Genomic DNA, 15,650 nt, shown 5'->3' on the forward strand with positions numbered 1-15,650 from the left:
AAATCATTGCAATAAAGCAGGCTTCATTTCTCTGTGCAGTGCAGTGTGAAATCTGATATACTGCCATGCTCGCCAAAGGAGCTGGCAGGCGGAAGAAAACGCAAGCCACGGAGATCTTGAACCCTAATAAAAGTTTATACGCGCTTTCATTTTAGATTTAGAATTGTAGCAACTGGAAATTTGCTTTGAGATGTAAATTTTGTGCAACTGGAAAAAATTATCCTTTTTCTTGTATTTAAAAAAAAAAAAAAAAAGCAGACATGCTCAGGCAGGGAAGTGGTCCAAGATATTATATTGGACATGACAAACTTGTCCACCTGGTTTGCTAAGTCTTGCAAATAAGAAAGCCATTCTTAGGAGCCAGTTGGAATACAATAGTGGTTCACACCTACTTTTTTTTAATAGTTATATAGTAGACATATATTTAGACAGACATGGATAGATTGGCATCTTTTGTATGTGGCATGTCCAAAAAAAAATCTGAATTTTCACGTACAGTGAGTGTTCATTTGCATGCCATTACCCAGAATCCCTGGCTGCAGTGGAAGCATTGTGTGCTAAAAGATAATGGGGAGAGGCAGGTTTGCAGACCTGTCTGAGATGTGAATGCGCTCTGAAGTGATACAGCTCAACCCCCTTGCAAAAAATCTGATCGCGTTAGAAATAATGTACCATTGTATGCATTGCACAATAAAGTATTTAAGATACCAATAATCGTGTTGTAAAGTATTCATAAATACGAAAATTGGGAGCCACGCTTGCATCGCGTTATAAGCGGATTCACGTTGTAAAGGATCGCGTTATAACGGGGTTGAGCTGTATTTTTATTTGCAGTACACAGAGAGGGCCTAATTCCCAAAGTTGCTGTATTGCATGCAGTAGTGTCAGCTAGCTTGTAAGTGACGCCCAGAGTGCACATTTTGAAAAGAATCCTCTGTTTGTTTTTAGTAAAAGCAGAAGAGAAGGAGGCTGCTAAATGGGAAATGTGTTTAATGTTGGACAAATGGAAAAATGGCATGCCAGAAAAAAAAACTCCTATATACTAATGATTTAAAGAATATTTCTAGACAAAAACTTTCTTGAAATAGAAGAATAACACCTCTCTGAGAACCCCCCCATAATATGTATTTTCTGTGTGTGGCATTAAAGACGGCTGCCACGGGTTCTGCTGCTATTTGTTGGTGTGCGTGCAAATGTCCTATTAATGCTTATCCAGTAGAGAAGGAGAAGACAAGTAGACATCAGAACAGCATGTAACGTGCGTTTTTTAAATTTTATTTCGCTTTTTTAGCGAAACGTTTCTCCAGCCTGTTGCAGAATTAGGGGCCTATGCAGTATACGGCGCTAAGGCCCATTCGGCAGGGGTTTGAACTCGCCATGTTTTTGCCGGTTTGCCCTCGCGGTATGCAGAAAGGCCGAATATCTGTGAGAGCCACAATTTTAAACTTACCGAGTTTCCGGCGGAGACATTCGCAGCCATCTGAAAATTCGGGATTGGCGTGGCACGTTCATGTGCTTATTGAATTTGGCGCTAATCTCGCAAGACTCAAAAATGTCTTGAGCGGCCTATTTAAAGGCTGTGTTTGTTGTATTCTTTCTCTGTGTGGTTGGGAGTGAGTAGTGACTGACAGACAGAGCTAAGCGTTTGGAGGTTTGGTGATTGATACGGTTGGTGTGTATTTTTAGAGAATTGTCTTCTGTTGTTTTGTTTTGTTTATATATTAGTGTTATTGTCAGTTTGAAAGTGTTTTGTAAATTTGTCGTTTCATTTCTTTATTTGTTATTTGTGAGTGCTTGAGGTATGGACGGGAGTCGTGGGAGTGAGGGGACTGATTGTGCGGTGACTGGTGGTGTAAGTGGTGTTGGTGGTGTAAAGTAGGCGTATGTGTACACATGGGAGTCGGGAGTGGTGGAGGGAGTGAAGTTGGTTGGGGGAGTGGAGTTTGTGGGGGGAGTGGAGTTGGTGGGGGGAGTGCTGTTGGTGGGGTGAGTGGAGTTGGTGGTGGGGGAAGTAAGCGTCGTAGTGCACGTGTGAGTCAGGGGACTGGTGGTGGTGAGGTGTCTGGTGGTGGTGTGGTGTCTGGTGGTGGTGTGGTGTCTGGTGGTGGTAGCCCTGATGGTGGCGATGGTGTTGTGCTCCTGCAGTCTCTTCCATTGAAAGAAGGGGAGGGCAGTCAGCAAGTGGCGACAGCTGGTCGTAAGAAGAAAGTGGCCAAAACAAGAAATCTCCATTTCAATCAAGAGGAGAATAATGTGCTTGTGACGGGTATTTTGTAGCATTATGATCAGCTTTATGGGAACTTAGCAGGTAAGAAAATTATTTACTATGATTTGTACTAATCTTAGAGCCAAGGTTAAGAATCAAGCAATTGTATAATAGTATTTAAAGATGTCATATTATTATTATTCATTTGGTTACTATATATTGAAGTTTTTATAATGTTCATGTGTCATAGATATTATTTTTCAATCAGCATGTTAAACCAAATGTTAGTAGCTTTATCCCATTTGTTTTGCAAACAAATTTGAATCTAAGACATTAACATGAACAACTTAATTTTGTTGTTTTTAAAGGCAGGACCACTTCACATATGAAAAAGGACGTATGGGCTAAAATTATAGTGTCTGTATCCTGTGGAAATCAGGCCAGAACATATAATAACTGCAGAAAGCAGTTTGATGATATAAAACGCAAATTAAATGTCAAGTTGCAAACTACACATATGCATGCCTCAGGCACTGGAGGAGGACCTCCAGAACCCAATCCATGGCTGACTCCGTTGGAGGAGCAGCTGAAGGATAAACTATTACCAATCATGGTTGAAGGATTGCTTGGTGATAAGGATATCGGGGTGTACGATCACCCGTTTCCCCCAGGTCGGTACTTTTACAGCAAGAATTTTTTTTTAATCTTAATTTTGTGTTAGTGTTTAACATTTGTGGGTGTATCATAATAACATTATTTTATTGTGTATGTGAACATAAAAATACATAAATACTGTTTATGTATACTTCCAGAATAAACTGTTTAACATAGTATTTGTACATCTGCGTTGCCCCAAAGGCGGACATCCTGATGGGGCTCCCCAAGAACTGCTCCCCTCTGCACAGGACCAACGTGCTAAGGGTTAACATGTGCTTGTACTTTGTGGAACATCAACCCCACCCACTGGAATGTTAATGATGCAAGAGGACACAAAGATCTTTTTGTTCACAGCTGCAACAGATTCAATCTCAACCACCCTGTCACGCTGTGCAGCCCGCAGACCAGGCCAGTCCCCTGTACTGAGGTGGGAGGTTGAATATACACACCGACAGCAGAGGGAGCGGGTCCGGTTGTAGCGTGGCCAGGCCTGGATTAAGATTTAGAATAGTCGTTGTACTTGCCAAGTTCAGGAGTATAGAGAGTTCTGTAGTCAAATCCGTTTCCGTGTCCAAGGGTCTGAGAGGTAAGAATCGTGATGGGTAAGCCGAAGTCGGGAGCTAGAGTGGTAAGTCAGACAAGCCGGTTCAAATCTGTAGGGGGTAAAGACAAAGGAGCACAACACAGTTTCCAGGCTACACAGGAAGCAAGGAGCTATGCAGAGCAAGGAGGAAGTGACAGAGCAGGGTATTTAAAGCGGTATCCACCAATCCGGACGGGGGCGTGACGAGTAGCAGCTCCTGAGAGGCTGGGAGTGACAGGGCTCAGCTGAGAGTGCAGGAGGCATGGCAAGAACTCCTGGGCTGAGCGGGGGGCGGAGGCAGGCATGGCACGCGTGTTACAAGTGCCAGGGATAGATGCGCGCTCTGTAATGCCGGCACGAGAATCCAAGATGGAGGCCACGGCATGAGTAGCAGGAAGTGCCGCGTGCCGGCAGGGGTAGCAATGAGGGGCAGAGGCAGCAGCAGCTGCAATACTGGTAGTGGGTAAGGAGGGGTCACGTTGCAGGGGACGTGGCCCCTGATTCCTTACACACCCCAGTGTACATCTGTGTTGTCCCAAAGGTGGACAGCCTGATGTGGCTCCCCAAGAACTGCTCCCCTCTGCACAGGACCAGCGTGCTAAGGGTTAACATGTGCTTGTACTTTGTGGAACATCAACCCCACCCACTGGAATGTTAATGAGCCAAGAGGACACAAAGATCTTTTTGTTCACAGCTGCAACAGATTCAATCTCAACCACCCCAGTGTACGTCTGCGTTGCCCCATAGGCGACAGCCTTTGGTGTAGCCAAAGGGTGTGAGACGTTTGCTGCCGTTCGCTGATGTTTGGTGATGTTAAAGCTGCTCTATTTCAATCTGAAACTCATAAGCCCTTTATCCCCTGTACCCAATTTCCAAACTCTATCTGTCCATGAAATGTCTGTGAATTCACTGTATAACCCTAGAAAAAAAAAAGAATAGGTGCGAAACAGCGCTAATAATATTAAATAAAATCAAATGAATGTTCAGGCAGCCAGGTGAAAGACTGGTGGTACAACCAGTCAGGGAAACAAATGGAAAAAAAGGGGTTAACCGGCGCCAAAGAGGGGTAAATACCAGACCAGTAGAAGGTGTAACAGTCCAAATACAGTCCTTGGGATGATGAATAGTGATGATTCTCACCTCAGCAGTGCATATGTGGAAAAAGAAAAAGAAGAAGAAACAGATAATAGTGCAGTAAATCAACACAGGGGGGGGGGGGGGATTGCACAGATACTAACAATAAAACAAACAAGACATACAAACATGAAACACTAGCACGGCCTAAATATTAATAAAAAGCATATTTATTAATGTGAAAAGTGCATAAACCACATCCGGAGGGGTAAAATTACAACCCTACTCACAAAATGCTGGAAGGGTACAGGCAACGATCTGATGCGTGCAGCTGGGCTCTCAAGATGGCGACCGGAGCACTTGGGCTGGCGTCTACACGTGACTGAGATGCCAGGCAGATGACTCAGATGACGAGGCCTCTGGGCGGACGTGACGTCACCTCCGTTGTAATTTCTCCACCGGCTCACAGGACTCTAGTCATCCCTTCCACATCCCTTGAAGAAGTACGCGCATGCGTACGAAACGCGTCGGGAAGTTTCAAGTTTTTAGAGTGTTCCAGTGTGGTGAAGTCTGCAGTTCCAAAGGAGAAATCTGCAGTCCCCAATAAGTGCTTTAAACCGAGGTGCGGCGACATTGCGACTGCTGAGGAGGACTGGAGGACTAGAGTCCTGTGAGCCGGTGGAGAAATTACAACGGAGGTGACGTCACGTCCGCCCAGAGGCCTCGTCATCTGAGTCATCTGCCTGGCATCTCAGTCACGTGTAGACGCCAGCCCAAGTGCTCCGGTCGCCATCTTGAGAGCCCAGCTGCACGCATCAGATCGTTGCCTGTACCCTTCCAGCATTTTGTGAGTAGGGTTGTAATTTTACCCCTCCGGATGCGGTTTATGCACTTTTCACATTAATAAATATGCTTTTTATTAATATTTAGGCCGTGCTAGTGTTTCATGTTTGTATGTCTTGTTTGTTTTATTGTTAGTATCTGTGCAATCCCCCCCCACTGTATAACCCTGTTCTTTTAATGTAACCATGTATTGTTATAACTCTGTGCCCAGGACATACTTGAAAACGAGATGTAACTCTCAATGTATTACTTCCTGGTAAAACATTTTTATAAATAAATAGTATTTGGAAAAAAATAAATATTTAATGCTAACCTTTCTACTAATTAGCATATACAGCTACTGCTGATCAGTTAAACAATCACATATAAACAGGGAAAGCAGGGGAGGGGGGAAGGGAAAGGTTAAGGCTCTTGCTACAGTCTGTATTAGTTGTGAGAGGTGCCTGGGGCTATTGGGTAGACAAAACCACTGGTCTAAAACTTATAAACTTCTTAGAGCAGTATTTTTTGTCTTATCTATCACATACAAAGTTTAACAAACAAATTAGTGTTAATTTGACACGAATCATAATTAAATGTAAATATACTTAACAATATTAACACCTGCCTTATCTCCAATTTACATAGTGCAAAGTGAATCTACCGTAACAGTGCAGCTGACAGGAGCAGGTTCAGAAGTGGGATCTCCACTAATTGAAGGTGAGGCCCTCAAATTATAAATCGTATGTGTCAATTTAGATGCCACAACTACACATTCATATGAGCATAGGACACTAGCAGATGTGAGTTACATCTGCACAGTTACATTATAAAACATAAGATATCTGATGTTCCATTAACCAAAATGTAGTTATTTAGTTGATTTATATAAAGCATGTATTATGATCATTCTAAAATAATACTTATTGTTAAGATTCACAATCAATAGTTATTATTGACTTTTTGTCAAATTATTGATGCACAATTTAATTTTAAAAATGCCATTCATTATGACTCATGACACAATTGAATGTGTTACTGTCAATGAAATCAACATGCATTGCTTAAAAAAAAAATCTGCAGGATTTTTTATATGTGATAATCTATGAATGCTCTACTCATTTTGTCAAAATAGATATTCCATCTCCTGGACACATCTCCGAACTTGATGCTTCATCGTGTCTGTCTTTTGATACTGATGTTACCTGTCCAGAATTACCACCAAATCAACCTGCAACCGCACCTCCTGACCCAGGCCAAAAAGAGAATTTGTCCGCAATCGAGCTAGCTGAATATCGGTTACTGCAAAGCCAAGTTACACGGCATCAAGAACTGATGTGTGTTCAACAAAGGATGGTATCTGAAATAAGCAGTATAAAAGATATATTATTGCAAAATACTGTTGAGTTGCAAATTCTGAACAGATCCATTCAATCAATAGCTGCAAGTTTCATCCAACATAATCAGTTTCGTGCCTCTGCAAGACCTGGTGATGCAGGAATGCGTACTTCCCAAAAAGTGGAAGCCTTTGATTGTCCTGTATTTTTACCAGAGACATCTGTTACCCAATCTCACAGAACCCCGGTTCAATTGTCATCTCCAAAGATCACTGCAGCATTGTCTGCCATTATTGAAGGCTCTACAGACACACCTGCAAAAAGTATTACAAAGCGAAAATTACATCCAAAATCTGCAGTTACTACATCTATTCAAACTAAGAAACCTTGTGTACCACAGTGTATTATACTGACACCACCCTTGCCGCAGCAAGCACAAAATGCTGAATACACAGAACCGAAGCCACAGGCACCAATTGTTGAAGCCTTTCTACAGCAGCCACAGCTACGCCCCCAAATAGGTGAAGCTTACCAACAGCACCCACACCCCCGATTTGTTGAAGATTATCGACAGCACCCAACCCCCCACTTTGTTGAAGCTTATCGACAGCAGCCTCACCCACAATTTGTGGAAGCTTATCAACAGCAGCCACAGGCTCAGCCACAAAATATTCAAAGCCAACAATCTCCAAGGTTGTCAGGAAGATCGGGGAGAAATGTATGTGACCGAGGAGAACTTTCCAGAGAGACAAATACATGTAGGCCAGTAACCCGATCCCAAAAGGCCAAAAATAAATAAAATGTTTTATTTAAACATGAAAATCTTTGTTGGTGTTGTTCTTTGTTACACAAGCTTAAAATGTTTATGGAATTGTTTTTACATTGAATGATACACTTAAAATTAGGAAAAAAATGTTTATTATTTTTATATACATATATTAACAGGGATGTAATATTTATTCTATTAGCAATGGCAAAACAAGTGAAAATTTAATATAGAGAATTTTGTGTGTTTTTAAGAACGTGATAAAACATAAATAACATTACATAGAGTTCATGTAAGGGGTCTACAATTTAAAATTAATTACTGTAAATCTATGTTAATGTAATAGCAAAAAAACACTTATGTGCTTTCACTTTCATTGAAATAACACAATTAGATTAGTTTAATTGTTTTTGTGTACTGGTTAAGTTTTAATGAGATACTGTTTAATTAAATGTCAATATATTTTAAAACACATTAAAAACATGTTTGAAAATAAAAAAACAAATTATTGACACGTTTAAATTATTTAAAACAAACATTTTTTTCTTTATAATCGAATGTCAGAGTATAACAGGAACTTATCCCTGTTAAGAAAGTTGCCTCTAATCCAGCAGTGTACTGGTTATTTGCACACCAGCAATTAACCAACTCCACCTGCCTAATCAGAGCTCTGTGAAATAGTGTCATTTGAGACACAGGAAAGGGGATACCTGAGCTCACAATTGGGGCTGACCCAGGAAGGACAGACCAGAGTTCCCAAGTCCACAACTGGGCTGACCTGGGGAACAACAGATATCTTGAACTGCAAAGAGACTGCAGGCTGACAGCAAGACAAAGGGGACCAAACCTCTATACCTGGACAGGCATTGCCTTAGGACACAAGGGTGCTGACCCAGTAGAGCAGAGAGGCTTCCCCTACAACTACAAGAAACAGATAAGACTTTCTTATAGGACTGTTATATATCTATATATGTATATATATATATATGTATATATATATATATATGTATATATATATATATATATATATATATATATATATATATATATATATATATATATATTTGGGCTGCTAAATAGCTTAGCTAACCATCCAGTTAGAGAGGGCTGGACTACATGTGCAGATATTCTCCAAAGCGGAGTAGGTTTTACTTTGTCTTATTTTGAATGTTTTTACTGTGTTAAAGGGACAGGCGCAATAAAGCCTAATTTTAGTTTCACTTTAAACGGTTTCCATTGCGTACCTCTACACACGTCTCTTACACAGAAAATGTGTGTATGTGTGTATATATTTAAACATAAATGTAATTATATATTTGTATTTATATATATAGTTTGTATATTTTCATTTTTTGATAGGCAATTTTAGACTCTTTCGTTAGACAATGTATGTGTATCTACATACTTCTTAATTGACACAATCATTTTACTTTCTTTTTATAAACAAAATACATGAACTTTGATGTTTCTTAATTCAATATAAAAAGTTTTTCAGCCTTAATGTGTCGCAATGAAAACATTTACAAATGTTCAATGTTCACATCCAATTATTTCTAACACCTTCTTGTGGGAGACTAAAATCCGTACAGAATTCCCTCTGTATTTTGACCTTCATAATTACGTCACATTGATACAAAGTAACTATTTGGGTGCGAAAGAAACATGCTTTGAGAAAATCATTTTAAACGAAGAACTCAAAGGTATTAGACATGGCAGGGGTTTCTGATATGCTTACACGTCCAAATGAATCATTCCGAGCTATGATATTTGAAGCTATTGAAAATCAGGAATATCACAGAGCTACAGCATGTGAAATTTATGAGTATATCTCAGAGAAATACCCATACTACAAGGCATTTAATGAACCTAGTAATTGGAAAGATACCGTCAGACACAATTTATCCGTGCATGAATGTTTTATTCGAGTTATGCCACGTAAAGATGAGAAGTACTGCTGTTGGGAAGTTCAATCATCGTTTAAAATTGTTTCGGAGCATGGCACATATTTGCTGAATAATAGCTTATTTAGTTATCCCTGTCATAATGGAAGTTCACAGAGTGGTGTCTCTTCTCAAACACCAGCACAGTGCCTCACGCAATATGATTGGCACTCTAGAGATCATGCTTATGGGATCACGCAAAATTACCCTGCACAATACCTGTCTGCATGGCAAAACGTGACCCTGGGACAGCCCGTGACCTGGCCACCACCCGATGCGGTACAACCTAACGCTGGCAATGAGATGTATATGCAGCAGGATGACATGATTGACTCAACCATGCCAGAAGCGGATCTGTCTGCCTGTAACAATGGATTTAAAAATAAAGGTACATATCATGTTTTTTCCTTCAATTACATAAATGCTCTTACATTGATTACATATGAGAGCATCAGATGCATCATATGTTTCACGCATGCACACGAAGTACACAAAAAATAGATATATACATATATATGTTTGAAGGTGCTTTGTACTCCTCCAAGTATAAAAAAATGTTTATTAATTCACATCACATAGCTGCATTAATAATACTGTAATAGTGACAAGTGATTATCTACATGCTATATATATTAAATTTCACATGCTATCGATGAGTGACAATTCAGCATGTAATAATAAAAATAGCGCGGCTTCTTGTGACGTGGCTACGTGGTCTTGACGAGCCTAACCTTGCACTATGCAAATCTACATTAATACGCCCAGCTAACGTGCGCGAACATAGATTGCGCCCGCACATTATGGCCAACGTGAAATACGTTCAGAGCTACATAAAATCTTAAAGTAATTTACCAACACATATTAAAAGGTTCAATTGGTCACATCGCTATAATCGATAAGCATATGTCAGCCTTAATACAATGTTGAATAAAGTTTGATTGTACACATACACAAGAAAATGTGTCTCTCAGATATGTTTACAATGAAATTAAAATCAACATTACTGTAATACAACACATTACAGTAACTTATTAAGATGATGTAACCATACCATAATAAAATATTATTTATTGGTGCTTATTAAATGAGGACTCATTACATACGGCTAACAAACGGAATTTTTTTTATTATTATGAATGTTCTATATAATATATTTTTTTAATTTGTCAATAATGCAACTTCTTTGTTCCAAAAATGTTTTTGTTTTACATAATGTTAAAGATCAAGAAAGAGAATAAATGACAACATTTATATATGTAAACATTGTAAATAAGAAGCATAACAAATACAGGCAAACATTCAACATATTGTGCTATGCAAGGGATGGTGTACAAAAATTGTGCTGTTTGCTGTAGTGCATGTGCGTTCCGAGTGTTCCATTCGTGCATGTGCATGAGTTTAATGTTAAAACTTCCTATGCGTACGCGTTTACAAATATGTTCAAAAACAATTCTACACAGTGTTCCCCTCCTCCCCCTCCCCCCAAAGAGCATGGGCACACGAGACTCATGGACTGTGGCAATGCCAAAAAAGTTGAATTAACACATTTAAAACACTTCAAGTAATCTGTTAATACCTATAAGGTCCTATGCCCGTGTTCATCCTTAACTCACAAATACTGAATCACATTTTTTTTTTGGCCAAGAAAAATGAAGCCATTTCTGATAGAGAAAGGACATACATGTTTTGTTATCTCAGTTCGTTATAATGTATATAATTGGCACGTACATATGTTAATATTTCATCCAAACATTTTCTTTATATATAAACACAGAGTACATCATGTTAAACAAAATAGATGTAATGGTATACTTTCATGTCTGTACATTTTTACTGATGTCTTCAATTATGAATTGTTAAATATAAATAAAAAATAACAAATACATAATTTTAACGCATACACAACACAACAATTAACATCACATTTGCACATGCTCAACATTGTCCTCTCATGCACACATGTTACACATGTTATTAAATGTTTTTATCCAAGCTCTTTGAGCTTAACATACCTTAGCCAGATGTTTTTGTACACACAGAAGTACTTGGTCATAGAAGTTGTTTACTGGCATCCCTATCCTAAGATGATAATATTTGTCAAATGTCATTGTAATAAACATGAATGAATGTATATATTCATGTGAACATATACATTGATGCTTACCTGAAAAATAGTTGTTTATCACATTCAGATGTGTCTCCACCCCACTGGCTGTTTGATCATGATCCCCTGCAGCATGGACAGGAGGATCCTCCTCCAGACACTTCTGTATGTCGCCTTGAAGATTATGACGTAGTGCAATATTGTGCAGAATGCAGCAACAAATCACTATGTCAGACATCTTTTTAGGTCTGTACTGTAGGACACCACCTGAGTGATCCAGACATCTAAACCAACTTTTTAACAGTCCAAATGTCCTCTCTATAACCAACCTAGTGGATATGTGTGCCGCATTATATCTTTCCTCTGCAGGGGTTTGAGGGTTAGCCAGTGGGGTTAAGAGCCACGGTCTGATCCCGTTTCATGGGTCACCTATAATACATCATATTCAAATAATTTAAAAACATTGTACCATGTAATCATATTTCTACTTATATATTGTTATTGACACAATTGTTCTATTATGTCAAACATATTGTATATCTAACTTGTGAGGTGTTTATCCATATCTGAGAGGATCATGAAACATGCAGATATCTGTATTTGAAACCTTACTAAAGAATATTATTTTATGACATTAAACATCCATAGTACATTTAATAATAAATGGCATGTTTTGATGTTAGCTAGGTAGTATGCAAATATGGCTCATCTTTTTTTCACATAACAGATGTATTGTATGTAAAATGTGTTGTTGTGTTTGTTTATATGTGACATAAACAATACACAAGGATTTTTTTCATGAACATAAATCCTATCTACTTTCTAACAATTAATGTTAAAATATATTTATGTCGATGGGAGTATTTGACAAACTGGATATGTGATAATAAAAATAATGTCACTTATAAAAAAAACAACATTACCACAAAATGTTGTGTAACATCATGTATCTGAAAAGACACAGAAGCAAGAAAATGTAATGAGCACAGCATTTTAACAAGCCCCGGGTGCTTGGACCTCTGGCTGTGACAAAATCTAAATCTTCTCTTATCTCTTCTTAAAGAGATAAGATTGCTGCTGAACCCAATATCGCCTAATGATTTTGTCCTCCGTAAGCCCATCCAAGACTGTCCTCTCCCGATATAGACGTGGATGGGCCACCACGTCTCTCCTGTACCCTCGCCCTCTCCTATCCTATTTGCTTATCTCCCCAGCTTCTCGCTGCTTACTGAATCGCAGTAGGCATTTTTGCCAAAAAACTGGCGAGATAGGCCTTATCGCCGTTTACTGCATAGGCCCCTTAGTTTTGGATTGTATCATCCATCCAGACATGGGGGGAAATGGCAGCATATAAAATGATGCGATCCAGGAGGGAGAGAAAGAAAGACTGAGACAATGGACATCGCACTGGATCTTGTAGTAACTGCCATTAAAGCCAAGACTCCCGGGGTCAATGTGTTAGTGAGCATCTTATTGTGACTGTGTTATGTGCGTGAGTGTATTGCGTGTCAGTGTTATACTGTGTGAGTGTATATTGAGTTAGTGTCACATGATTATAGAGATTTTCGAACGGTTTACAAGTTGGCAAAATTTACAATGCACATTGACTTCACGTTTAGCGAATAGCTTGTGAACGAGGCTGCACCATTTTTCACGTCTACGTGTGGACATGCACCTCCTAGTGTCAATACATCAAGATCTGCGAGTGTATGGAGAGAGGTTATTTGGAGCAACAGAAAGGTGCTATATTTTAAGGAGCTTTATTAAGTTCTAAACCTTAATGGTAGTTTGTTCTGAGTTGAAGTCTGTGTCACTTGTACGTTTCTCCATTGAGAATTTTTCTGAAGTGGGAACAATCAGACAGAATAACAAGCCTTTGAAAACAGGACATTAATTTTTTGGAACTGTTGATACAAAGTCTCTTAGACTTTTATGTGAACAATAAGGACATGTGCATAAGTGTTTTTGAGGTAAAATGTGGATCAGCCCATAGACTGCATAGGCCCTTTGATAGTCAATATTTAAAATGGAGGTTCTATATACCAGAGAGGTTTTCTGATCTTTCTTCCCGCTCCCCCATTAATAGGACATCGTCAGAAACTAGATGAGCAGACAAAGCCTGGCAGCTTGTCCTTTTCAGAGCGACTGAGTGAACTGGAGCAGTTACGTCGCACAGCCATGCGGGTCAGCCCACATCACCCAACTCCCACACCCAACCCACGAGCTTCCCTGAACCACTCCACTGCTTTTAATCCTCAGCCACAGAGTCAGATACAGGGTAAGTACTGTACCCACACAGAGACCCATATCTTGGCTATCTCAGTCATTGTCAGTTTTTTTTTTGTCTTGTAAAGTTAAGCAGCAATGCAGGCTTGTGACTCCAAAGGGGAAATCTCTTCTTCTTTTTAACAACAAGAGAAACAAACATCATATAAAAAAATGTATATATATATATACAGGTATACCCCGCATTAACGTATGCAATGGGTCCAGAGCATTTATGTAAAGTGAAAATGTACTTAAAGTGAAGCACTACTTTTTTTCCACTTATCGATGCTCCGGTACAGGTAGGGAGACGGTATTGCTGTTACGGACACAGGGCTATGGTGCTATTGAAAATATGTCCTTACTCGCGAGTGTGCTTAAAGTGAGTGTCCTTAAATCAGGGTATGCCTGTATATCACACACATATAGATATATCTACTTACTGTAAGTATGTCTTACTCACATGAAATAAGTCATTTTGCCATCAGTGGTCTCACACACTCCAGTCTGACTCTCTATAGTAGATTTTATTTGTCACTGAAATATCATGTCATCATCTTGGTCAATAAATCTCAAATCTCACTAATTTTCAGTCATTTAACAGCCTGGTTTAAGTGTAAAATATATATGTTGTTACTTTCAATGTAATAACTAGTTGGTGATTACCAATTATGTCCCTCCTGACATCAGCAGTCATTCCTTCTTAGTCTGTTTGCCACATGGGATATTACAGTATCCGATGTGACTCTTGCATGAACCAAAGCCTGCAGTCTTGTTATTTAATGCTACGTAGAGAGAATTGAGGTGCAGTCAGTACAATACTTCAGCTTGGGTTCCTCCTTCATATTCTGCACTATCAATATGGGGACCAGGGCAAATGTTTTTTCTGGCTGCGCTTATTCCCACTTCAAAATACTGTAGTACCAATTTCGGGGTCACGTGCCGAAAGTACCATATTGCCCCAAATATATTACGGCCTTGCACATAATACGACCCTAACATTTGGAAGGTGTTCTACATGAAAAATAGAAGGTATTAGGCTGCGCATATAATACGAGTACAGTTTTCGGAAGGACATTTTTAGTTAAAAAAAACATAGCACTATATTCAGGCCAATACAGTAATATATATTTTTTACTGGTAAAACATTGTTTTCTAGCTGTGCTCATTATCTACCAACCCTGCAATGCTACTTTAATTAATAGTTTAGGGTGTTTCCTCATATTAGATGTATTTTGCCTTATACAGTATATCGCTGTCAAAGTCCAAATGGTCAAATTGGTCAACTCTGCTGTTTGTAGTGAGAAAAGTGTCCGGATCTTTTAGTTGAATAATTCTAACTTCAACGGGTTGGAATTATTTAGGCCTTTATGCCAACTTTGGAGAAAAATGCAAAGTGTCGTTTGCATCTTTCTATTTAATGTATGAAGGTTCTTGGCTCCAGGTTTGCTCCAGATGCATCTGTTTTTGATTTGGGGAGTATCAGTAGGTGGCGCAGTGACATATATATCCAATGGGTGGTGTCTTATTCTTGACGTCCTGCCATGGGGGGCTCCTGAATCATGTATCCAATCGGAACTTCAATACTGTAGGGAAAGATGTCCAGGCACTCCAGTTTGCGTGGTGAAAAATATATATTTATTTGAACAGGATCGACGTTTCGGACCTTTGCCAAGATGAGACAAAGGGCTGAGGTTGGGCTGGAACGTCAATCCTGTTCAAATAAATATTGTAATTTTTTTTATTTTTCACCATGGTCCATGGAGTGGCCCAGATATCTTTTTCTTCATTCTTTGTGTTGACATATCTGCTCAGGGAGGTAGATAATGAAGTTCATAGTTCAAGATCTCCACTGTGATATCACTGCAGCAATATGGGTATTTGGGGTAACCCCTT

General features: G+C 39.2%; 1 protein-coding gene across 8 annotated transcripts in view; it reads left to right on the top strand.

Moving 5' to 3' along the window:
- RUNX1 (RUNX family transcription factor 1) overlaps window positions 1-15,650 on the top strand; it is a 276,130-nt gene that overhangs the window by 224,238 nt on the left and 36,242 nt on the right. For 3 of the 8 annotated variants that reach the window (XR_012800370.1, XM_075593804.1, XM_075593805.1), the window contains exons 6-8: window positions 2,575-2,877; window positions 5,991-6,062; window positions 13,576-13,767. The exons of 1 other annotated variant lie outside the window; for it this stretch is intronic. Coding sequence is in view for 6 of the 7 variants with exons in the window: in XM_075593804.1 (XP_075449919.1) it covers window positions 2,575-2,877; window positions 5,991-6,062; window positions 13,576-13,767 (567 nt within the window). In the remaining variant the exon portion in view is untranslated. The remainder of the gene's footprint in view (window positions 1-2,574; window positions 2,878-5,990; window positions 6,063-13,575; window positions 13,768-15,650) is intronic. 4 more of the 8 variants (XM_075593807.1, XM_075593809.1, XM_075593808.1 and 1 more) reach the window with 2 other exon arrangements.

This window comes from Ascaphus truei, chromosome 3 (assembly GCF_040206685.1).
Source record: "Ascaphus truei isolate aAscTru1 chromosome 3, aAscTru1.hap1, whole genome shotgun sequence".
Lineage (NCBI taxonomy): Eukaryota > Metazoa > Chordata > Amphibia > Anura > Ascaphidae > Ascaphus > Ascaphus truei.